General features: G+C 39.7%; 1 protein-coding gene across 2 annotated transcripts; it reads left to right on the forward strand.

The window, feature by feature from the left end:
- The first annotated feature begins 84 nt into the window (after positions 1–84).
- On the forward strand, positions 85–20,408 carry ABHD17B (abhydrolase domain containing 17B, depalmitoylase). 2 transcript variants are annotated; one of them, XM_064439584.1, is made up of 5 exons: positions 85–374; positions 8,672–8,905; positions 8,993–9,146; positions 17,820–17,999; positions 18,885–20,408. In XM_064439584.1, the coding sequence occupies exons 2-5, from the start codon at positions 8,680–8,682 to the stop codon at positions 19,102–19,104; spliced, it is 780 nt and encodes a 259-aa protein (XP_064295654.1). In that variant the 5' UTR covers positions 85–374; positions 8,672–8,679; the 3' UTR covers positions 19,105–20,408. The 2 variants fall into 2 exon arrangements, with proteins under 2 accessions (XP_064295654.1, XP_064295653.1); XM_064439583.1 differs by having other exon boundaries at positions 8,672–9,146.
- Positions 20,409–23,419: the final 3,011 nt, after the last annotated feature.

The following is a 23,419-nucleotide window of genomic DNA, read 5'->3' on the forward strand; positions in this document are numbered from 1 at the left end:
AGGCGGAGCCTTAGTGGCCGGAGCGGCGCTACCGGCTGCGTCCTCATTGGTGCGTTGTGTCCGGCGTCCGGCCCCGCCCCGCCGCCCCCTCGGCCGCCCCGGCAGCCGCCAGATCCGATGCAGTCGCTCAGCGAGGCGGGGCCGGTACCGCTGCCCTAGGCCGCGCGGGGAGCCGCTCTCCCGGGCCCGCACCTTCTCCGCCGCGGAGCGCGGTGCCGAGCTGCGGGCACCAGACGGACTGACTGACAGCCGCCCGCCGCGCCGTTACTCAGCACAAGCGGCACCCCCTCCCCCCGCCCGGCGTTCCAACCGGCGGAGGTTGGGAAAGTGCGGGGCCGCGCCCGCGCTGCCGCCGAGCGGAGCGTCAGGTGCAGGTACGGACTCTTCTCCACGGCAGCGGGGGGTGTGCGGGGATGGCCGAGTTGTGGGGAGGAGGCTGGCAGGGAGCAGCAGCGCTGCAGCGGCTTCTCTTCAGCGAGGGACGCGGCGGCGGCTCGGCGCCTCGAGCCCAGCCGGGCGACGGGGTGGCGGCCCACCCCCGCTCCCGGTGCCCCGGCGCCGCCGCCGGAGGGGTGTCGGCTGCCCGGGCGGGGCCAGTCGGTCCCGGGTCGGTCTTGCCGTGGACGCCTTTGTCCGAGGAACAGGCGCGCTGGCTCGTTAAAGGCTTGTTAAATTCTGGCTCTCGAAGTGGAGCCGGGTCGTGTCTTCGCGCCCGCGCCGTTGACTTTTTCAGGTACAGATACTTGAAGAGAGCATTTACTTCTTGCGAGGCTGATTTAATGAATTTCTTCAGCTCCTGCTGTTGATGGAGGGAGTGACCCTGGCCTTAAAATTGATCTCAGGTGTTATCAATTTAAAAGTTTAAAGTATTTGGCCAGAAGGTAGCTAGAAAAATACGTGGCTGCGGAAACCAAAATAGTACCAGCTGAACCACGACCGGTTTAAAAGCGTAGCTTCTTGTCGGTGACTGGCTGGGGCGGTGAAGCACCGGATCGATGTGGCCGAAACACAGTCGGAGGTTTCGGCGCGGGGGCTTTAGCAGAACAGTCCGCGGTGTGCAGGGTCTTGCTTGGAGCATGCAGAACTTCATGTAATGCGGCTTAATCCCGCAGCTGCCTGTCTGGGATCTTTGGAGGGGTGGCTTGTTCTTTAGGTGGGAAGGAGTGGTGAGATTTTTTTCACTTAGCGTTTCCTGCATTCCCCTTCTTTTTTTTTTTTTTTTTTTCAACTGTGCCAGTAAGTTTTCCGGTACACCAAGTAACCAGAGGAAGAAGAATGTCTCTATTATAAAGCTTAACTTGTATATACTGCTAGAATTTGTGAGAACAGTAAAGCTGTTTAATTGTTTGAAATTAAGTTTTGGTCCCATCAGGCTTCTCTGTTTTTTATGTAGATTGTTTTGCTCTTTGCAAACTACCTTAAAGAGTAACTCCACAGTATTTCTTGGCATGGCTTTTTCATTACTGACTAGACTTCCTCTGTTTTCTTTTCTGGACCTACTGTGTATTCTTTCTTAATAACCCTTTTATATAATACTTAATCAGACACTGAATTTTTTTCACTAAATATTTTGCTGCTTTAACTGTCAAAGTAGTTTGAGGATGTTCATATCCTTTTGTTACCATTTTTAATGTAACGCAGATGGTGAGTGCTTCAGCAGTGGCTCGAACTAGTTTTCATTGCACTGTGCTCAATGAAAGGGTGAGGGCAACTAGAGTTTCTTGCTTCAGCAATATATAATGAAAAATGAAGATTAAAAACAATAAAAAATCAAGCAAAAAACCCCACCCAAACAACAAATAAACAAAACCCCAAACAATTTTAGCATCTTGCCTGTTACAGTTAGAGCACCACTAAAATTTACAAACCAGCAGCTGTATTTACAACTTTGACTTTGTTCGTGTGAATAGTTCCTGTGAAATAGGTAATTTAATTTAAATACACAATTAGAATAATTTAATGTTAATATAAAAGATAAGTGTTGGGCTTCTGAGGCCTATACACAGTGAAGTACTCAAAGGTGTGAATAATAGGAGTCACTCTTGTTATGATCTGTAGACGTAGGAGGGCAGGGATAATTGCTTATATGAAAGAATTGCATTTGTGTTATACTGAGAATCACAAGATAAATATTTGAGGTTTTCTTTTGGATTAGATAGACTTCTTCCCCATCTCTTCTCTCAGCCTTAATGAAAAGGTTAATTGCTGAAGAGTGGATTGAAACTACTGCCTGTGGGCTGTTTTACACTTGTCATTTTCTGTGTTACTTTTTATTCATAAGAGTGTTAAAGAGAAATTTGACAAATGATCTTGCCTTCCTTTTAAAAGCTGTCTCAGAAGGGCTGGGTGATGCCACTTGGGTCTGTGTTATTTCTTAGCCTTTCTTGGTCAAATAGTAGAAGTTTATCAATTTTCCACAGTTTCTTCCTCAGATTTTTCCTACTTAATTTATACAGAAAATACAGTATAATTTTAAAGGATAAGTATTTTTCTCTCATTATGTTCTTTGTGTTGTTAGTAATTTTAACAGCATTAGGAACTGTGTTTGCAGAACAGCACTGGCTTCGTTATTAGTACTGAAATGACAAATAGAAGGTGAAATAGTTATGTTGTTGGGATGAGCGCAGAGATTTACATCATACATGCTCAGAAGGTGTTAGACACTAACTTAGGTATTCACAACATAACTTAGGCAAATGAGTCCCATTGAAGTTATTTGTCTGTACTTGTGCTTAAGGTAAATTTGTGGTCAGTTTTGGTTTTGCCCCAGTTTCAGTAAGAGTCCAGATAAAGCTTACATTAAACACATCTGTTATTAGAGTGATTTTTTTTTAATGCAACGTCACTTGTGATGCCCTGTTCACTTTCCATAAATTATATTTTAGACTTAATAAAATAATTGGTCTCTTAAGACTGTTGATCTCCAAAGCTTTTACCAGGGCTGGGTGATGCTAAATGAAGGGGGGTTTGTGACTTTTAATTTTTACCGTAATAACTTCCGGCTGGATGAATCATTAGGTAATCATGTTACACATTTTCTAACATTAAGAACATTAAAAAAACACTGGGAGGTGGGGGGGAGGGTAACATTAAGTTTAATCCCTCATGGAAATATCTGAGCAGTATACCTTTTGAGGAAAGGTAATGCCTGTTTAGTTGAAGTCAGATTATGACATCTGGTAGCTAACTACTAGGCTGAAATGCTGATTCAGTTGAACTTTTAAACAGTGATATCAGAATTACTCTATACACCCTGGGGACTCTCTCACATCCTGGTTCCATTCCAGATCCGGAGGTTAAGAACACTCATGTGAATACAATGAATGACAAACAAGTTCCAGTATAATGGAAACATTGTTCGCGTTTAGTTGAAGGTATCCTCCTGCGGAAATTCAGTAGGTGTTTTGTGTCAGATTTGTTCGGTTAACCATGCTAGGGATCTGCTGTTTTTCTTGGGCTTTCTGACAGAAGCAAGTAGCAAGTATTTGTTTTAAAGAAGAGAGTTGTTGCTAGCCATGATTTAGATGGAGAACAACTGTGGAATCAGAATCTTTAGTTTCAGTAGACAGTTTCCATTGGATTAAATGGACATTATATAAATTCTATGTTACAGACTAGTATAGGGCAGAAATAATACTTTAGCCATGGTCTTCAGCATAAGTAATTTGCCATATGTGGCAACAGCCCATTTTTAGCACATTTAAGCTATCTTGGGGCGCAGTACCACCTCAGCTGATTAACTGTGGTTACTGCAGTACTGCCCTGTATGTAAATTCCACAGGCCAGCTTCCAGTCTTCGGAAATTATTTTGACAAATAGCAAATATTTTGTGAATTAGATCATATTTGTAGTGTTGCTGGGCTGTTTATAGTTACAAATAATGTAAACTCCTGTTTTAATTCTTTTTGACAAGTGGATTAGGAAGCAAGTAAGATTCTGTAGCTGTCATATGGTGGAATAGAGCGCAATCTGCTATTTCTGGGCAGAACAGGCTATTTATACCTCACTTTTATGTGACCAATTTAGAAAATACATACCTACAAAATATTTTTTCCTCACATAGAATAAATGGTAATATCTAGCTTTGGCCTTCAGCTTTTCTGAAAAGGTGAAAAAACTTACTTGAACAGGTAAGTTTAACAGTTTTTGATAGAAATAGAAGTGTGGTTGGATACTGGGTCATAAGCACTTCTTGCAAAAAAAGCCTGTTGAGGCATCACAGCAGTTTCTCTGGGCTGTGAGCATGAACTTTTGACATAGAGGTGAAAGAAGTGGCTCTTTCGGGGCTCACAGCTATAAGAGAAGTAAAGAAGGGGATGGGGAAAGCATTGAGTTTTTCCTGTGCTTAAGGCAGCCCAAGCCTTTTGCCAATCCCTAGACCTCTTCCATAGACCTCTTCCACTTGTCCTGGCTTGCAGGTTAAAATTAATGTCCAGATAATCTCACCTGACAGGGAACAGATGAGCTATTCCAAAATTGAGTGGCTGCTTGTGCTAATGACATAAATACATGAGGTTGTTGTTTCTTTAGCTGGCAGAAATATGGTGATTTATTCAAGATCTGCATTTAAGAGACAATCTACCTTTTTATGGGAGGTCATCAGTGTACACTTCTTGCCATCTCCTCTAAATTGGTAGTGTTGGTCAACCATATCTAAGAATCTGTGGTTCTCATTTATTCTGAAGAAAACTAGAGGCTTGGGGTGAAAGTACTTGGCTGTAGCAGCCTTGGCAAAAGACTGGAGTTTTTGTGCCCTACAAAGAGGAGTAGTGTTCCAAGAATGCTCATGCTGTTTATCTGACTGTCTTGCTGTGCCTGTGTTGACTACTCTGTAAGTATACTCTGTGTAGCATTGTATGCAGTAGGCATTCATAGCCTACCACAGGGAAGAGAACTTTCACACATCCAAAATACAGATAGTTATTCTTTGATCTATATTCACCCATATGTACAGCAGTGTCCTTAAAGCTTTTCTGAAGATCATAGGATCATTAAGGTTGGAAAAGATCTCTAGGATCATCAAGTCCAACTGTCAACCCAACGCTACCATGTCTCCTAAACCATGCCCTGAACCGCCATGTCTACACATCTTTTAAATACCTCCAGGGATGGCGACTTCACCACATCTCTGGGCAGCCTGTTGTAATGCCTGACCACTCTTGCAGTAAAGAAATTTTTCCTAATATCCAATCTGAACCTCCCCTGATGGAGCTTGAGGCCGTTTTCTCTTGTTCTGTTGCTAGTGACCTGGGAGAAGAGACCAACACCCACCACACTGCAACCTCATTTTAGGTAGTTGTAGGGAGTGATAAGGTCTCCCCTCAGCCTCCTCTTCTCCAGGCTAAATAACCCCAGCTCCCTCAACCACTCCTCATAAGATTTGCTCTCCAGACCCTTCACCAGCTTCATTGCCCTTCTCTGGACATGCTTCAGCACCTCAATGTCCTTCTTGTACTGAGGGTCCCAAAACTGTACACGGTATTCAAGGTGCAGCCTCACCAGTGCTGAGTACAGCAACATGATCACTTCCCTACTCCTGCTGGCCACGCTATTCCTGTTACAAGGCAGGATGCTGTTGGCCTTCTTGGCCACCTGAGCACACTGCTGGCTCATGTTCAGGTGGCTGTAACTAGCAACCCCAGGTCCTTTTCTGCTGGGCATCTTTCCAGCCACTCTTCCCCAAGCCTGTAGCGTTGCATGGGGTGGTTGTGACCCAGTGCAGGACCTGGCACTTGGCCTTGTTAAACCTCACACAATTGGCCTCAGCCCATCGATCCAGCCTGTGCAGATCCCCCTGCAGAGCCTTCGTACCCTCGAGCAGATCAACACGCCCACTCAGTTTGGTGTCACCTGCAAACCTACTGAGGGTGCACTCAATCCCCTCATCCAGATCATTGATAAAGATATGAAACAAGACCAGCCCCAAAACTGAGCCCTGGGAGCACTGCTTGTGACTGGCTGCCAACTGGATTAACTCTGTTCACCACAACTCTCTAAGCTCGGCCATCCAGCCTGTTTTTTACCCAGCAAAGAGTACACCCATCCCAGCCATGAGCTGCCAGCTTCTCCAGGAGGATGCTGTGGGACGCAGTGTTAAAGGCTGTACTGAAGTCCAGGCAGACAACATCCACAGCCTTTCCCTCATACACTAAGGCGGGTTGCCCTGTCATAGAAGGAAATCAGGTTGGTGTGGCAGGACCTGCTTTTCATGAACCCACGCTGGCTGGGCCTGATCCCCTGGTTGTCCTGCACATGCTTGGTGAGCTCACACAACATGAGCCACTCCATTACCTTTGCTGGTACTGAGGTCAAGCTGACAGGCCTGTAGTTCTTCGGATCCTCCTTCCGTCTCTTCTTGTAGATGGGCATCACATTGGCAAGCCTCCAGTTATCTGGGACCTCCCCTGTTAACCAGGACTGCTGGTAAATGATGGAGAGTGGCTTGGCAAGCTCCTCTGACAGTTCCCTCAGTTCTCTCAGGTGGATCCCATCCAGCCCCATAGACTTGTGAGTGTCCAGGTGGAGCAGCAGCTCATAAATTGCTTTCTCCTGGATTAAGGGGGGTTTATTCTGCTATGTCTTGGGTCGCTAAGTCCAAAACAGCCTCCAACCACCACATCTCCCGGCACTCTTTCTCTGTTGTGAACAGGAGATCAAGTGAGGCACCTCCTCTGGGAGGTTCACTTACCAGCTGTGTGAGGAAGTTATCTTCCACCCGCTCCAGGATCCTCCTAGATTTCTTTGCTGTGTTGTATTTCCAACAGACATCTGGTAAATTGAAGCCCCCCACTAGAACAAGGGCAACTGATTGTGGTACTTCTTCCAGCTGCTTGTAGAACAGCTCATCTACCTCTTCATCCTGCTTGGGTGGTCTATAACAGACCCCCAGCAGGATATCTGCCTTGTTGGCCTTCCCCCTCATCCTTACCCATAAGCACTCAACCTTATCATCAAAGTTGCTAAGCTCTATGCAATTGAAGCACTCCCTAACATACAGAGCCACCCCATCACCTCTCCCTCCTTGTCTATCCCTTCTGAAGAGCTTATAGCCTTCCATTACAGCAGTCCAGTCATAAGAGTCATCCCACCATGTCCCTGTGATGGCAGCTAAATCATAGCTATTCCGCTGCACAATGGCTTCCAGCTCCTTCTGTCCATTGCCCATTCTGCATGCATTAGTGTAGATGTAGATGGTTTCACCCCCGACCGTGGCATGCCACCCCTAGGTTCCTCTCTGGTGGGCCTAGCTACATCCCAGATAAATTTATCCCAGATAAATTTATACAGGCATGAAAACTATGCATGTATACAAGTTAGAGGACAAACTTTGAAATATGATCTAAATATCACCAAGTATTATAGTAAGCTGTAAGATATTCTTGTTGGATTACCCAAGTATTTCTGAAATGACATGGGACTGTAGACATCAGAAATCAGCTTGGTTTTGTTCCCATTTGTCAACTTAGATCCAGCAGTCAAAACTGGTACATGAAACTGTAAAAGTGTTTCTGTGCTCGGTGGCCTACCAGGAACTGAGCTTGAGACCTGTAGATAGATTTGGGATGAAAAGGTGGTTTAAGTTGAGATGAAGCATCAGATGCGTTAAGACAAGGAAAGCAGTATAAATGCTTATCTTGGGTGTGCTGGTTTTCAGCATGGCTTTTGGCAGACTTCATCATTCCTCCTACCTCTGAAAAAAAGTATTGTCATGACAAAGGATGATTCCCACCCCCTTCTCCCTGTGTACATTAAGAGGACACAATGCTTGCTTTTCAGGGCAACTGCATCTTTACCTAGCTTGCTTTATGTGTATGTGTCTTTTTACTTTTTTCCTCTCACCACTTTGTTAATCAATGCTTTGAATTAGTAGTATAGATTATAATGATTTGCCAAATATCTGTGATTGAGCATTTGGTTTGGGGTGTTTTTGTTAAAGCATGGAATAAGAATAGTCATATCATTAATATAATCCCAATTCCTATCTGCAATACAGGAAACCTTAGCTAATAATTTCTTTGAAGGGTTTGGAAACACTTATGTAAGCCAGTATGTGGAGCAAGGAAGAGTTTAGGGCTGGATTTAAGTGTACTGAAGGTCTACAGTGTTTGCTAAGCCAGCAGAAGCATCTTGTTTTGCCTTCTAAGTTTTGACCTTTTATACTGCTGATACTGCTTGCAGGAGCCCATAACTCATGACTGCAATATATATTCTCTGTATTTAGGAAGCACTGTAGTGATTTTTGGCTGCAGAGATCTGCATAGCCGTAGTATCCTCCAAACACTGCAACATATTTTAATTGTTCTTTATAACATGTATTTGTCAACGGGATGAACACTTCTCCAAATGGCTTAAGATGAGGGGCTTCATTTCCTCCAAAGAAAATCCAAAACTCATGCTTATTCTTTTCCTGGGTAATCATATTTTAATCTCTCACAGGGCTTTAGAGTTATCACTTTTCTTTAATAATACGCTATTTTAAAGTAGCTAATAATAAAAAACAAGCTATTGTATAAAAATCTGCATATATATTTAAACTGTTTTGTTTAATGTTTCCACTAAAATTACATATTATTTTCTAGAGAGGTTAGGTTTGCGTTTTCCATGAAGTTTTCTTTTTTTTATATATAGGATTGTAACTAGAAACTGATACCATTCTCTCTTCTTGTTTCAGACTAGAAGATGAATAATCTTTCCTTTAGTGAACTGTGTTGCCTGTTCTGTTGTCCACCATGCCCAGGGAAAATTGCCTCCAAACTAGCATTCTTACCTCCTGATCCCACGTACACACTGATGTGTGATGAGAGTGGTAGTCGCTGGACTTTACATCTCTCAGAGCGAGCAGACTGGCAATATTCTTCTAGAGAAAAAGATGCCATTGAGTGCTTCATGACTAGAACAAGTAAAGGTAACAGGATTGCCTGTATGTTTGTGCGTTGCTCACCTAACGCCAAGTACACGTTGCTCTTCTCACATGGAAATGCTGTTGACTTAGGTCAGATGAGCAGCTTTTACATAGGACTGGGTTCACGGATTAATTGTAACATATTCTCATATGATTATTCTGGATATGGTGCAAGTTCTGGGAAGCCAACAGAGAAGAATCTGTATGCTGACATTGATGCTGCTTGGGTGGCTCTTAGGACAAGGTAAGACATTAGTTGCCATTTTTCTTTTACAACATGCTTTTCAAATGGTTGTGCTTAATCTGCATTGGTAGTTTAAACAGAAATGCTGTATTTTAGGATTAATGAATTCATATCCAAGCTGATAGGTGGTGCCTTATGCTGAAGGCATTGTCAGTATTGATCAGGATCAGTATATAGTAGTGATATACTAGAAGAATTGAAATAAGATGAAATTTAATACGGTATGTTTCAGTCTTGAATGATTAGAAGATAATCCTTATTGTCACAATTTGGGATCTTCTCAGCTGGAAATATCAGAAGATAGGAAAAACCTACAATAATTGATTCCCCAGTAACTGAGCCACTGGTGTGATATGGGTGAGAGAATATGCAAGTTGGTTTATCAGACAATTCCATCACCTACTTCTTTTGTAGGGAGGGACGAAGCTGGAAAAGCTGGTATAAGAGAAACCTGGTGAGACTGTCTTTGGATTTCTGTATGGTATTCAGACCACCTTTGTTTCATAATTCAGACCAGCAGCTACAGCATTTCCAGAGAGAGCTTTCTATATAAAACAAAAAGATGTTCTATCATAGCAAAACATGATGCATGGGAGAGGTTGTAATTGATCTATGTAAATACATGATGGTGGGAACAAAAAACCAGGAATTTGAGTCAGTGGTGTTAGCTCACATAGATTAAAACTGGACAAGAAAAAAATGCAAATTGGAAAAGGGCTGTTTCAGCAATTTCTGTATTCTAAACCTCTGGTTTTAGGGAGATAAAATAGTAAGATGAAAGACTCTGGAGCCATTCTGATACAGGTGAGGATCCCAGGCCCCAAATAAATGCAGCACTGAATACCCACTTCTCACATTTGAAAGTGTTTTTCATCCTGGTTTATTCCATTTAGAGGATTATTCTTCTTGTGTTCCAAGTACCCAAACTACAAAAAGATTGTCTTTTAAAATACTATGTGATTATAAGAATAGATGTTCACCAAAAAAGCTCCCATCATATTGTGTATTTTTGTACCAAAAAGATGTGAAAACCTGAATTTAATGTAGAGCAGCATGTTATTGGTCAATCATTGCAACCTGAGCATACTGTTTAATTCTCTAATATCAGAGATGTGACTCAGAGTAAGGGCATGTGTAAAGACTCTTTAAATCACGGAACCTTGTAATTGTCACAGTGAATTTAGAACTTTGTTGATGTAATGCTAACTATTTTCTGATTACTTTGGAGCGGATTATCCCTTTTAGTGCGTATTGCCTTGCATTTCCTTTACATTATATCAAAGGTGCGATACTTTTTTTTAAAAAAAGCATATTTAATTCATATATTAATGTAGGAGGAATGCTTATTATCATAAACCTCATACAACCACAGGGGACAGGTATTCAATCTCATATTCAAAAATATGCATACTGTGTTGTTAGATTAGGTTTTTGCATTTCTTTTGATTACAGTGTAAAGTTGAGATATAACTAGACATCTACTCTGTTAGCCAAGAGCTGCAACAGGTGTTGACTATGATTTGTAGTTGATAAGTGATCTGGAAGATAGCCACTTGGTGAAATACCCAGTAACATTGTTCACAAACCATATTATGTTTTTGGACAACATGGAAGACAGTCTGAATTGCTTAAATGTACCAGAAAATGGAAGAGAACTAGATAGTGAAACTTAAATCATTTGTTTATATCAGTTTACAGGCTCTGTTTTATGAACTAATTTGTAATTATTGTCTTTTCTTCCCCTGATTAATTTTTGATTGAAAACCTAAAAGGAAATGTGATTGCAGCTTGAACTCTTGCCTCTGTTCTTGAACAGTGCAGTTTGTACCTTTGCCAGTCAAATAAGATTGTTCATTATCATATCCCATCAGAACATGCCCTTTGCTGAACACACATTGTCGGGGGGAACTCTAAATACGTACTCCATCTATCCACTTTTTCCCTCTTCCATACAGGAATGACCTCACCTCAATCCCATGTGCTGTCTGCATTTATTTTTTTTGTGTGTCAAAACCTCCTTTAGAAATTGATAATTCTGTAGAGTGTTTAGAGCTTGAATTGGTCTGCCCAACTTACGGATTTCACAAAAGTGGACTGAATTTTTTCTGTTGCTTAAAAAGTTGTTGGTTTTACTAGTTTCCACCATGGTACTTTCAAGAACTTTCCAACTGGCAGACCTGGTCTTGTCCTTGTATCTGAATGCTGAATGTAACAGGGAGAATTTCAGCACGTGATCTGGATATACTGGCTCACCATTTGGTTACTAGCCTATGGTATTCTCTTGAGCCCTGAGACAGTGCTCACATGCGTTTAAATACTGGACCAGTATGGAGCCTCTGAGCGTTTGCAGCAGCATTGCTTCACTTTTCTAGCATAGCCTGCTCTGTCAGTGTTACATTGACACCATCTTTCATGTCTTATAATGTAAGTGTTCTACAAAAACTAATTAGGCAGACTGTTTGCAGGACAGCTGTAAGTTCTTTGAAATTTACGTTGATGGGATGAGAGAAGAAAGGGATCCTAGACTTCTAAACTGTGCCTCACAGATTGTGATGGGGCGAAGAAAAGAATGGAGAAGTTACGTTTGTTGGAGGTTGATCCTGAGAAATGGGATCACAGAACTCAGCATTAAAAGGTGTCCCTGGAGTAACTGAAATGCTGATGTGGACTTCATTCCATGGTCAACCCAGCTGCTAGTGGTGGAGACATGTTAGTATTTTTTACATCTTGGAAGTGCAATCCAGATGGTCATCTGTAAGTTGGCACAACTGTCCAGTGCAGACTGGACACCCAGGGTGAAATAGTCTGGAACTAGTATTGAGGCTAATGGTGAGGTTGGTCCAACACCAACTTCTTGAAAGTGGTTGCTGTAAAGGTATGTGAATATTGCTATACATGTAAATGAATACAAAAAGATAATTTGGCACCATATTAGAAGAGGTAAACAGTAGATGCAGACTCTGAATTGTGTTCCTGTTCTTTACCTGCTTTGAGTATTTTAACTGGAAGCAGTAGCTGTACTGTGGATGCTGACTGTGGAAGAAGGCAAGGTGATTCACTGCCATCATGTTTGGGAAAGTTGTGCGTTATTGCATATTCATGTGCATGGGACAATATAAAAGCTGCAAGTGAGGACATTCTTTTTCTGACTGTCATAGCTACAAAGTGTTGAAATGCCAGGAGTCATTTTGAGATACGCCTATTTTCTGCTGTCCTGGTCTCTGAAGGTCTTTGATGACACCCTAACAGGGGTGGAAAGGTTTAACCAGCTTCAGGCAAATGCGGGGCAAGTGGCACTTGCTCAGAAACCTGAAGACTTGCCAGAGTTGCCTCATGAGCAGATTTAGCTTTAGGAAGCCAAACAGCCTTTTCATTGTTGCTTATCATGGACTGTATAATAACTGAAAAATTGAAGGGTAAATCTCACCAACAGACTGATGTGTCAAAGTGGACAGAATGTCCATACTTTGAACAGCCAAATATAGGAATAATATGAAATCTGTCTGGATGTTGAAGGAAAGTATTCTTTTGAGAATTCACAAACTATGTGTTGTTTTTTTTTTTTTCATTCAAAAGTAGGGGGGTTATCGGCTAGAAGATGAGGTACCTTACCCTTGAATATTCGGAGAGAAATTGAGCTTTTAGTGAAATTGATAGGGAAAGGTAGCTCAATTTATTGTGAAGAGAAGTCTTGCCAATAAAACAAATACACCAGTAGGATTGTAAGGTTTAGAAAAGGCCATGCCATCATGGGAGAGGCAGAGGAGGTGCAGTTTGTTGATTAGTGCATGTGTGGTCAATGGGCTTGCCTCTCATAAAACATAGTTGCCTAGCAATGTTACATCTTGTATACATAAGAAGGGGAATATGCATCTGAGTTGAAGGGCTGCATGCCCATGAATTTTATTCATGGCCTGAAATGTCGGTAGTTAAAGGTGCAGAGGTTGTTCATGCCCTTCACCTTCTGCAATTTGCAGCTGTAATTTTGTGTGTTATGTGCCTGATGACAAAAGGTTCTGAAATGTTCTCTGAAAATTCCCTCAGGATGTTCCACCTTGTTCTTTGTGCCCCAAGCACTGCTGTCAGTTGGTAAATGCCTGTGTTGCAATAGCTTTACAAACAATAGCCTCTCTAAGAGCATCCATTGGACCTCTTCATTAGTGTGAGCCTGAGAGGTATTACTGAAAATGTACACTTCTCAGGTTGATTTTATGGACATCTTATTTTATTATTGTAAAGTGAGCAAGTCTTCTAGATTAACAGCAAGAGTGCAGAAGTGAAAAGATAAATTGCTTTGTCTACTTTAGGTATATCAAGGGCAAACAGCAGGTTCTCTAAGAGCCTGCAGGTATAGTATGGTAATTTCAGCTGGTATTTTGCTGTTGAAGGTAACTGAAGCTTAAAACAAGCAAACAAACAAACAAAAGCAAAAAAAACCAAAACCAAAAACCTACTCATTACAGCCAGACATGCATTTTGTAGTTTGCACATCACACATCATGTTAATGTGATGTATATCCAATTAAAGTATATAATATGGTGAATATCCAGTGTAAGTCATGTATGATGTAGATACAATTAAAGTGTTCAACGTATGGTCAGATGGGGCTTTGAGCAACTTGATTTAGTGAAAGATATCCTCGCCTATAGTGGAGGGCTGGACTAGATCATCTTCCAACCCAAACTGTTCTACAATTCTGTAAAAAGAAAAAAAGGAAGAGGGAGGAGTGGAAAAAGAGGTGGACTGCCACTAGGATAAGTGTTTAGTAAAGTGCAGAAGAGGTTTTGTTACGGAGACAGAAATATAAAGGAAGCGGTGAAAGAATTTCTGCTAAAGCGCATTGTTTCACAATTTGTCACAAAGGGGAAAGAAAGAATATTTCATTGCTGTTTAGCATTCCTCTTTTCCTGCTAGAAGCTGAAAACAATGAGGCAAGAGTGTTCAGGGTTGCCTCTTTTACAAGAGACTATCTATATCTGATCAGCATATGTATGCTCACAGAAGAGTGTGCTGGCTTCATTAGTTGCCCTGTGTTAGCTTGGGCCCTGATTTTAGGTAGGGAGTGGCCTGATGGTACAGTTACCATGATTTATTGGCTTGCTCCTTCCTTTAACCCACCAGTGGCATGTCATTTATTGCCTGGCCCTGAAGACAGCCAGCACAAAGGAGCAGAAAAATAGTTGCTCTCTTGCTGCCAGAAGAGATTAGTTTCCTAAACAAATCGGTGAAGCGCAGTGAGGAGCAACATGTGGCTGAAGACACAAATAGGAAAGTGGTTCCCTTCTGTTTGGCAGTAGCTTAGCTTCATAGTGACATTAACCTGTACCTTTAGCGTGACAATAGGGCAGAAGTTTGTGAGTGTTCAGACACTCTGTGTGGATGCTAGCGAGCTTTTGTCAACAGAGGTAGTTTAGTTCTATGTAAAAACTGCTCTTCAAGTTCCTTGTGCTTTCCAGGGTGGTAGCCTGGATGAATCAGGTGTTGAAAGGAATTGAAAACTCTGTTGCTGTGGGAAAGAGGAAAATGTTGTGGGTAACCTTTAAGCTGCAGAAAGTATCTATCCAAATTTTATGCCAGGTTCAGTCCAGAATAATTTGTCCCTGGGGAAGAATGCTTTCTCTGAGAAAGTACATTTGTGCACAGCTTCTTCAAAGACTTTTGTTCCAAGGTCCTTTCTGGTCATACTGGCTAAAAATAAACTAACAAACCCCCAACAAACTGAAGGCCTGTCTATTCTGACACAAGTTATCTAAGATTGCTTGAGTAGGCAATGGTGTTTATGTTATTCCTTTGATCAATGTAATGAGCTTTCAAAGATATCAACAGTTTTTACAGCATGTTTTTGAGTTATTGTCACCAGAACAGCTACTTATAGTGTATGGCTTTGTAACTGTCACGTTCCCCTTCCTCAAGGTGGCCTGCAATTCTAAGGCACTGATTAAGAGAAAAATATTACTGCCACTTTTTCTGTTGATCTGACACATCCTCATTTGGGAGACCGGGTATGCAGTCAACTAATAATTTTCTGCCAAGCTTTTTTCAAGCCAGAATATTCAAAAGTGTGACTACCTTGAACCACCACTTCTGGTGACTGGCCTCACTATTGTAGTTTCCAGACTGCAAAACATTGTTTCTGGAGGGTGCTATGGAGGCAATCTGTTTGGCTGAGATCTGCTTTAATCCAAATATAGTAAATGCTTTTCTTGGATTACTTCTTGTAGCTAATATCTAGCTATTGTTAGGCTGAAGGATTTTGATCCAAAACCAGGGATAATAATAATGAGAAAATATGCTCCAAAATATACTTCTAAGTTTTGCTTTAAAGTTCTGTGCAATGGCCTGCATAATGTAAAACTGAATACCTGAGGAAATGTGAGCATTATAATTTGCAGGGTTTTTTTTATTTGAGAACTATGTTATGTCATAATGTGCTGTGCAAACTCCATGCCATACTAACTATGCAAATAGCCAGGTATCAATGCAAGTTTTGTCCAGATTATATGAAAGGGATAGAAGGCCACATTATACTTTTAGAATGGACAAATGTGACTTGAATTATTTGAATTGGGAGATTAATTGTAAAAGGGCAGGCGCTAGGCTGTTCTCAGGTGTTTCAGAAGATACAGAAATACTGAAGACATTTGTTTTGGTTTCAGAGCTTTAATTGTATTTTTGTGTGTTGGAAATTTGAGAAAATCTTAAGAATGTTTGAATTTTTTTATTCTCTGAGAAGTGTTGTGAGGTGGAGGGCTTGCCTGTAGTTCCAGGCTGACGATTGAGTCTTAGTGTTTTAGAACTCTTAATTTGATTATGATCCTAGAAACTCTTTCTAGGAAATGCTGATAGTAATTAAGTAGTCATGAAACAGATTCTATAAATGTATCTGTGCCAATACTTTTAGAGCTTTTATGTTTTACTCTATCAGAACACAATTTAAATAGATGAATAATTAAATAGACAATGTTAACTGTGGATAGTGGATTTTAGCCCCAGTTTAGAAAGCTTACTGGGGTGCTTAAGGAGTTCTGCTAATGATACTTACATATTAGTAATACTTAAATGTGATTTTGTTTTTCCTGAAATCTCCCTAGATTTTTTTTAATTAATGTTTCTTATGTGGACATGTTTTCTGGCTTATTGAAAAGTACTTGTAGAATTTTGGTTTTTGTTGGTTGGTAATTTGATTGTCTTGGTATATGTGAAACATCTTTTTTCTAATGGTCCTGATTTGAGGTTTCTAGAGTCTACTAATTTTAGCATTTGACCTGTAGTTACCACACAGTTATTTAGCCATTATAAGATACTGGACAATTTTTCATTATCTGTTTTCCTGGCTTTGCTGGAGGTATGCAAAATATACTAACTTGAGAACTGCTTTGTGAGTATGGACGTTGGTTGTCAATTTGGCTTTGACAGAAAAGATGCATGCATTTATTGTAGAGGATGTTATGGTTGCACTTTCTTTCACTTCACCTGAAAACAGTTAATTGTTGGTCCTGTTAGGATTTTAGTCAGTTGGCAGACATTAAACTTGCCTCATGCTGTTCCACAGTGGTGTTAGGCTAGCCTGCTCTAACTCAGAAAGCTGAACAAGCTTCTGATAATGCATAAGAAGAGTGTTTGATTGGGTTTTTTTGGTTGTTGTTTTGGGGTTGGCTTTTTGGCTTGGTTTTTTTTTTTTAATGCAGTGAAATATCTCTTCTTATTTGAAGTACCTTCTTTCACAAATAAGTTAAAAAAAGGTACTCAGATAGATACACTTCTGCAGCCTGAACATGTACTAAGAGTACTATGTTAGTATAGATTGATGTATCAGCAGCTCACTTACACTGGCAGGAACAGTGCCCACAGCAGAACGTTCTGCTTAGAGGCTTTTCCACTGTGACTTGGGAACGAGCTACTCTTTGTATCTGCTCTAATGCAGAAAAATATATTAGATCTTACTTGTATAAGTGTTAACTAGATGTTTCATTACTCTTTTGTTTACCTCAGTTAATTACAGAAAAGATGAGTGTTTTCATCTTACTAGGAGGGAGGCTTTAACTTTAATTTTGTGGTGCTTATTGGACTGTCGTAACTGTGGGTTGGGTATTCCTCTTGCTAGCTTGCATGTCAACTGTGGTAAGAAAGAAGCATCTCAGCTACTACATAGAATGCTTAATATTCTGACTACTGTCTGTATAGACATGCTTTAGGTCCCACTAAATTGCTTAACAATATTACTGGCTCGCAGTTCTTATCACGTATCAGAAGATGAAAGTTGAGCAAATTTTTGCAGATTTGACTATGTTCCACTTGATGATAACCACTGAGCTAGTAAAGCTCTGATCGGTTTTCTGTTGTACGTCCACTAGAGTTACCAGTAAAGGCTTTCGACTGGTATACAAGTCAAAACACCATTCACAAATCCATATTTAAAAAAATAAAACCATGTTTCAGTACCATTCAGGCATAAGGCAAAAAAAATTACTGCAAATACAGACTAAATTGCCCCTTTGAGTCAGGAATGTTATAGAATATAATTGTTTGCTCTTCTACCAACTCCTGTTTCACCATTGATCCTCTTCTGGAAATTTTCATTTTCAGAAATGCTTTTTTTGCTTTGCTGTGTAGTTGCAGTGATGTCTGTTTCACTTTATATGTCACTTCCGTTAACATTTTTTATTTTCTAGGTACGGAATTCGCCCTGAAAATGTGATTATATATGGCCAGAGTATAGGAACAGTACCATCTGTGGATCTTGCTGCTCGGTATGAAAGTGCTGCTGTAATTCTTCATTCTCCACTGACCTCAGGAATGCGAGTAGCTTTTCCTGATACGAAGAAGACCTATTGCTTTGATGCATTCCCAAAGTAAGTTGTGGGATTTTTCATTCTGCATGCATTTTCTCTGTTACAGAAGTTTCAGAATAGGGAAGCAAGCAATATGGCAAATTCTCTGAAATTTCTTTCAAAGGTTTAAAAAAAGAGCTGGAGACAAAATCAGAATGAATAACAACAACAAGGAACATTTGATTTGAATGAGTTTTACAGAACTTTGTAAATCTTCTAGGTTTTTCACATCTCCAATGTTTTCAGTGGGTATCTGTTAAAGTAGTAGTTAGTTTCCTATATGCAACGCCTTATATTGCTAATTCTGTGAAGCCGTTCTAGTCCAGGGAATTGTTAATCTGGCTGGCTGTGAACAGAGTCTTTTGCATATGTTACCATAAGTAGCAAAGACTGGAAAACTAAGCAGACCTTAACTGAAGGAAATTCCTCTCATGTGTTCCAGAAATATGCCACTAGTTGGCCATTACAAACTGGTACACTTGTCTCAAAGGATTACCTGCATCTAACTTCAAAGACTTTTTTTTCTGCTTAGATGGTCAAACTTCTCACTTCTGGCAAGCACTCTTTTAATGAAAAACTCTGAAGTAATATATTCATCAGTCCAATGACACTGATTTTTTTTTTTTGAAGTGAACATGGTAATGAATACCACTTATAGGGGGATTGCTCTGTTTTTAGATCCTAATAGTTACCAGTAGTGTTTTTTCCTTTTCTGTGTATCTTTGTTTGCTACTGTAATGGCTTCAAGGATGTTGATAAGGACTAATTTTTTAATGATTAAAACAACTTCAGAATTAAATGGTTAAAACTACAGTGTGTAATTAAAAAGTGAAATTAACAGTCTAGTCCTTCAAAAAGATTTAATAAAGCTCACTGTGTTCATAGATATAATTTTTTTTTTTACAGCATTGACAAAATTTCTAAAATAACATCTCCTGTGTTAATAATCCATGGGACTGAAGATGAAGTAATTGACTTTTCACATGGACTAGCATTATTTGAGCGTTGCCAGAGACCTGTAGAACCACTGTGGGTAGAAGGAGCAGGCCATAATGATGTGGAACTCTATGGACAATACCTTGAAAGATTAAAACAGTTTGTGTCACAGGAACTGGTTAACTTGTAATTTTCTTTGTATATTTTCATGTTTTTAATTTCACTGCTGAACTGCATGCCTTGATAAAGACATAACATAAAACCTGAAGGTTGTGTTTTCAAATCATCTTGGTTGCCTTCATTAAATGTACAGGTAATGATTTGTCAACATAATTAATGAAGGTTTTAATGCCAGTATTATAAACTGGAATTACATGATCATGCAGGCAAGCTGGGCAGTTCATACTACTTTCTGTAAGTTTTTTTTCCTTCTTAGATGTATAAAAAATATTCACAATGAGTACTGTATGAATTTAATTATATAAAATCAAATGCTGTAAAAGTGTTGCCAAATGCTTTAGCATATCAAAAACAAGTTTATAAATATTTTTTAAACATCTCAAAATGTACTGTGACTTACTTTGTTGCACAGGTGTAAATTAAAAACCAGACTTCTAAGCAGTTGTTCTGTAAAAATGTAATAGCCATGAAATCTGAACAAATACTAATGTATGTAATAAGAATAGACAGTCACTGGAAATTACCCATGCCCTGTTATAGGGGGAGGGGGTCAAAATAGGTATTTTTTCCATATTTTTCATATCTTTTGTGCTTAGTTTTACTTCAGTTGTTTTGTTCTTGTGTTGTCCCTTAGCTTTCAGGTTAAACAAATTTAACCACTCATCTTCTCAGCAGTCCTAATCTTGCTGAAATAATGCCACAAGTTGTCACTGTTGTAACATAATTATCATTCACATGATTGCTACTGAGGCCACTAAGTACTTCAGTGAAACCAGTAAGACTTTTAGAACATAGAAGGCTTTGTGGACAATATAGTTTTAAACATTGGTTGCCTAGAGATCTAATATTTCATTAGAAAGAATGTGGAAGTTTATCCAACTTTGTAATAAACAATTTGCAAGTTCGCAGTTGTCTGATCAGGCTTACTTTTGGATGTTTGGTGTAAAAGCTTATTATTTTTTGGGTATTGTACGGAAATTTTACTAATAATGCCTGGGTGGGGTGGGGGGAGGGGCAAGAAAAGAATGTTGACATTTTTGTATTAACTCATAGTAAAAATAAACTTTGTAAGTCGCCTTTCCCTTGAATGCATTTGCTTGAAGAAAAACTATGAAAAATAAATTTAATTATGTAGCCTATTTGTAGACAAAATAATACTCCAACAATACACACTGTGCTTCTAATTTTAAGGCCTTATGTAGTTTAACTGTTCTGCTTGTTTTTTGTGATTGAAACAGTTGTATACTTAAATGTAGCTTCAAGTATTGTGAAAACTTTTAAGATGTGTTGATTAACAGTAAACAATATTCTATATACTTGCTGTTCTTCCTTTCTTTTTTTTAAAGAAGTAGCAACAGTTGCTTGCAATATCTCAAAATAATAAGCAATTCCCCATTTACTCTAGGAAATCAGTAACCCATTATTATGAATTGTCAGCACATTTCTTCATCAGCAACTACTGTTCTCATCCTCCCACCCCTGTGCCTCATCTTGCTACTTCCCACTGTTCAGCATGTAGGTTTTCTGCTGCAGAGCTACTTATAAACCTTACTCTGTAATGAATTCAAATTTAGCTTGCTTTGAAATCATCAGCGACTTCTTGTCTATGCTCTTTGGTTTCTTAATTGAATAGAAAAAATTTTGAATTTGTTCTCAAGCAACTGGGTTCTTGTTTGTCTTTTTGATCAAGTACGCTTCACTGTTTTCTGAACTTCAGATTAGTATTCCAGCACAACAATATTAAAGATTTTCATCCTAATCCAAGATTGTGCAATTGGAAGTGTGCTTAAATAGATATGTAACTCGGCTTTATTACACCATACTGTATGCACAGTTTGATTTCATTTTCTTACTACCTTCCAGCCACTATCTCTGATTTAGATGGAAATTGTTACCATTAAGTGTTTAAGTGCTTCCCTTGTTATGAATGAAGTCTGGTTTAAAAGTCCTCTTCAGAAATTCACAAGTAAAGAAAGTAGAACTGCAATGATAAGAGATACAGATTGGCTGATAGTGTGGCTGATAGTACTGCAAATTGCAGGCAAATGATCAAGTGTCATCACAAGAACTATCTGATTGTGCTGGGGAATATTATGGCACCCTGTAATTGAAAAGACAGAGAAGGGGCATAGCAGTTTTGCTGCTTTTGTTTCTGTGTTTTGTTGAAGCAGAACAAAAGGCCTCACTGACAGTGTTTTCTCTTCAGTAGAGGCAGCTGTGCTGGATTACATTGGTGAGTCAAGGCTCTGGTCACTTTGGGATCACTTATGCATGGTTAATCATTGCCAGTTTGTTCTGATTTGTATTTTACACCTAGATTTTTCAGAGGAGTTATTTAATGAAGAAATTAAAACTGGTTTTAGGCACAGCCTAGCTTGAATTGCGAGTTGTATTATGGCAACAAATTGTTACCAACATAAAGCAGCTCTGAGCTATTGCACCTAGGACGAAAACATTTGACACTGTGGTTGTCTTGTCTTTAAACCATCATTTTGGTGAAATTGACAATGGGCTGTTGTGTTATGTTATAAATGCAATTGTCTCACGATAAATAAGAGTTGATTCAGCATTCATTAACAAGACAATGTCTGTATTTCAGGGAAAAAGAAAAGAGCATTTTGTGAATCACGTGGTCTCATTCCTTTTCTTTGAGACAAATACTTGATAGTAAACTGTCTTTTTCAGTTCTGGAAACCTTGGCAAATCAACTTTTAAAACAACTTCATTTATGTAACATGAGATTACCTTGTAAAGGTGGGGTCTTTTGGGACATGTTTTGCTGTCTTATATTCCAAACTACATTTTTTAAAAAATTTTAAAAGCCTCCCCTCTCTTTACTGTCTGCTTGTGGCAGCAAAGAATTCTACTTTATGTGCAGTTAGCTACTCTTACTAACTGATTTCAAGCTTGCTTTCCTTTTTAAGCTTTTTTAGTGAAAAATAAATGTGCATGTTTACTTTTGGGGTCTCTTAATTGGATAACATTGTGCAGCAGGGCTAGGTACTTGGTACCTCTCAGTATGGAATATTCCAGGTCCTAGAGGCAAAACTTTTTCTCACTATACAGTAGGCATTGTTAATATCTTAAACACTATTTTCCTTATTTTTGTCTTTGAGAACCAGAGGAAAAAGCATACTACGTTAAGTAGTGGGCTTATTGTTTGAAAGCAGCTTTGGAGAAAAGGAGTTGGGGACCCTGGTGGACAACAAGCTGACCATGAGCCAGCACACTTACAACAAAGAAGGCCAACAGCTTCCTGGGCTGCATTAGGCAGAGACTTGCCAGCAGGTCAAAGGAGGTGATCCTTCTCCCCCAGTCTGCACTGTGAACGGATACACATCTGGAGTGCTGGCTTTAGTTCTGGGCTCTCCAGTGTGAGGAGGATATGGATGTACTGGAGCAGTAATAATCTATCTCAAAATAATCAGAAAACCTCAAAATAGTTTTGCTGCCTAGAAGAGGTTTTGTGGTTGGTAAATGAGGCATCATACAAATGGTTGTAATTTTAATGTTTCATTTTCTAATTATTTTGCGTACAGAAGACAAATCATTTTCTATCCTTTAGCATTGAAGAGAAGACATGGAAGAGAGGTTATGGAAGATGAGTCAGTTTACCTTCCTATTATGCTAGAAGCTATGCACATCTCAAGTACATAGTTGTGCCAGTCTCCTCCTAGACCATAGGGTATATTCATATGAATGGAATCAGGCTGTTGTATTTGGGCATTTTTTTTCTTCCAAAACCACAAAGCCACAAATGTTTTTGCCCAAAGTTTTCATCTGGAGTCAGGTAAATAGTGGATTTACTATATTGTTCTAAAGCAGAATTATACCAAAGATCCAAATGAGTCTTAAGCTAGAACAGCATTTAAGTCATTTGATCAGTAACTCATTTAGTACCTCAAAGAAGTATAAACGCAGTGCAAGTCTTTCTCAAGCACCTTAAGCATTGCAAAGATCCTTGGTTGGGCAACTTGTCTGCTTTTAAAGATCGTACAGTCTAAGTACACTTGAAATGTAAAGGGGTCATAAGCTATTCTTAGGAGAGCAAGAAGAGTGTGGGCTCAAAATCACCAGCAGCTTTGTCAGATCACTACTGATTTGGAGGCACACATTGATGCATTGTGATTTTGCCCCAGATGTGGATTAAAATAAGTTTGCTAGGTCCAGTGGGTAGATGCTGCACACTATTCAGCGCAGGAACAGAATTGTGCTGGCCACTGGTTTGAAATGGCCTCCGAGGATGGTGCTATTTTATTATGCTAATGGCAATGTTTTAATTCATGAGGAGCACATTTACAAAAGATTTGGGTAATAAAACCTAA

This window comes from Phalacrocorax carbo, chromosome Z, assembly GCF_963921805.1.
Source record: "Phalacrocorax carbo chromosome Z, bPhaCar2.1, whole genome shotgun sequence".
In the NCBI taxonomy this organism is placed as follows: Eukaryota; Metazoa; Chordata; class Aves; order Suliformes; family Phalacrocoracidae; genus Phalacrocorax; species Phalacrocorax carbo.

Bases quoted from the DNA above. Each gene is read 5' to 3' on its own strand.
- ABHD17B (XM_064439583.1), top strand. From the start codon at position 8,680: ATGAATAATCTTTCCTTTAGTGAACTGTGTTGCCTGTTCTGTTGTCCA. The intron at 9,147-17,819 runs GTAAGACATTAG...TTTATTTTCTAG, and splicing joins TGGGTGGCTCTTAGGACAAG to GTACGGAATTCGCCCTGAAA. The intron at 18,000-18,884 runs GTAAGTTGTGGG...TTTTTTTTACAG, and splicing joins TGCTTTGATGCATTCCCAAA to CATTGACAAAATTTCTAAAA.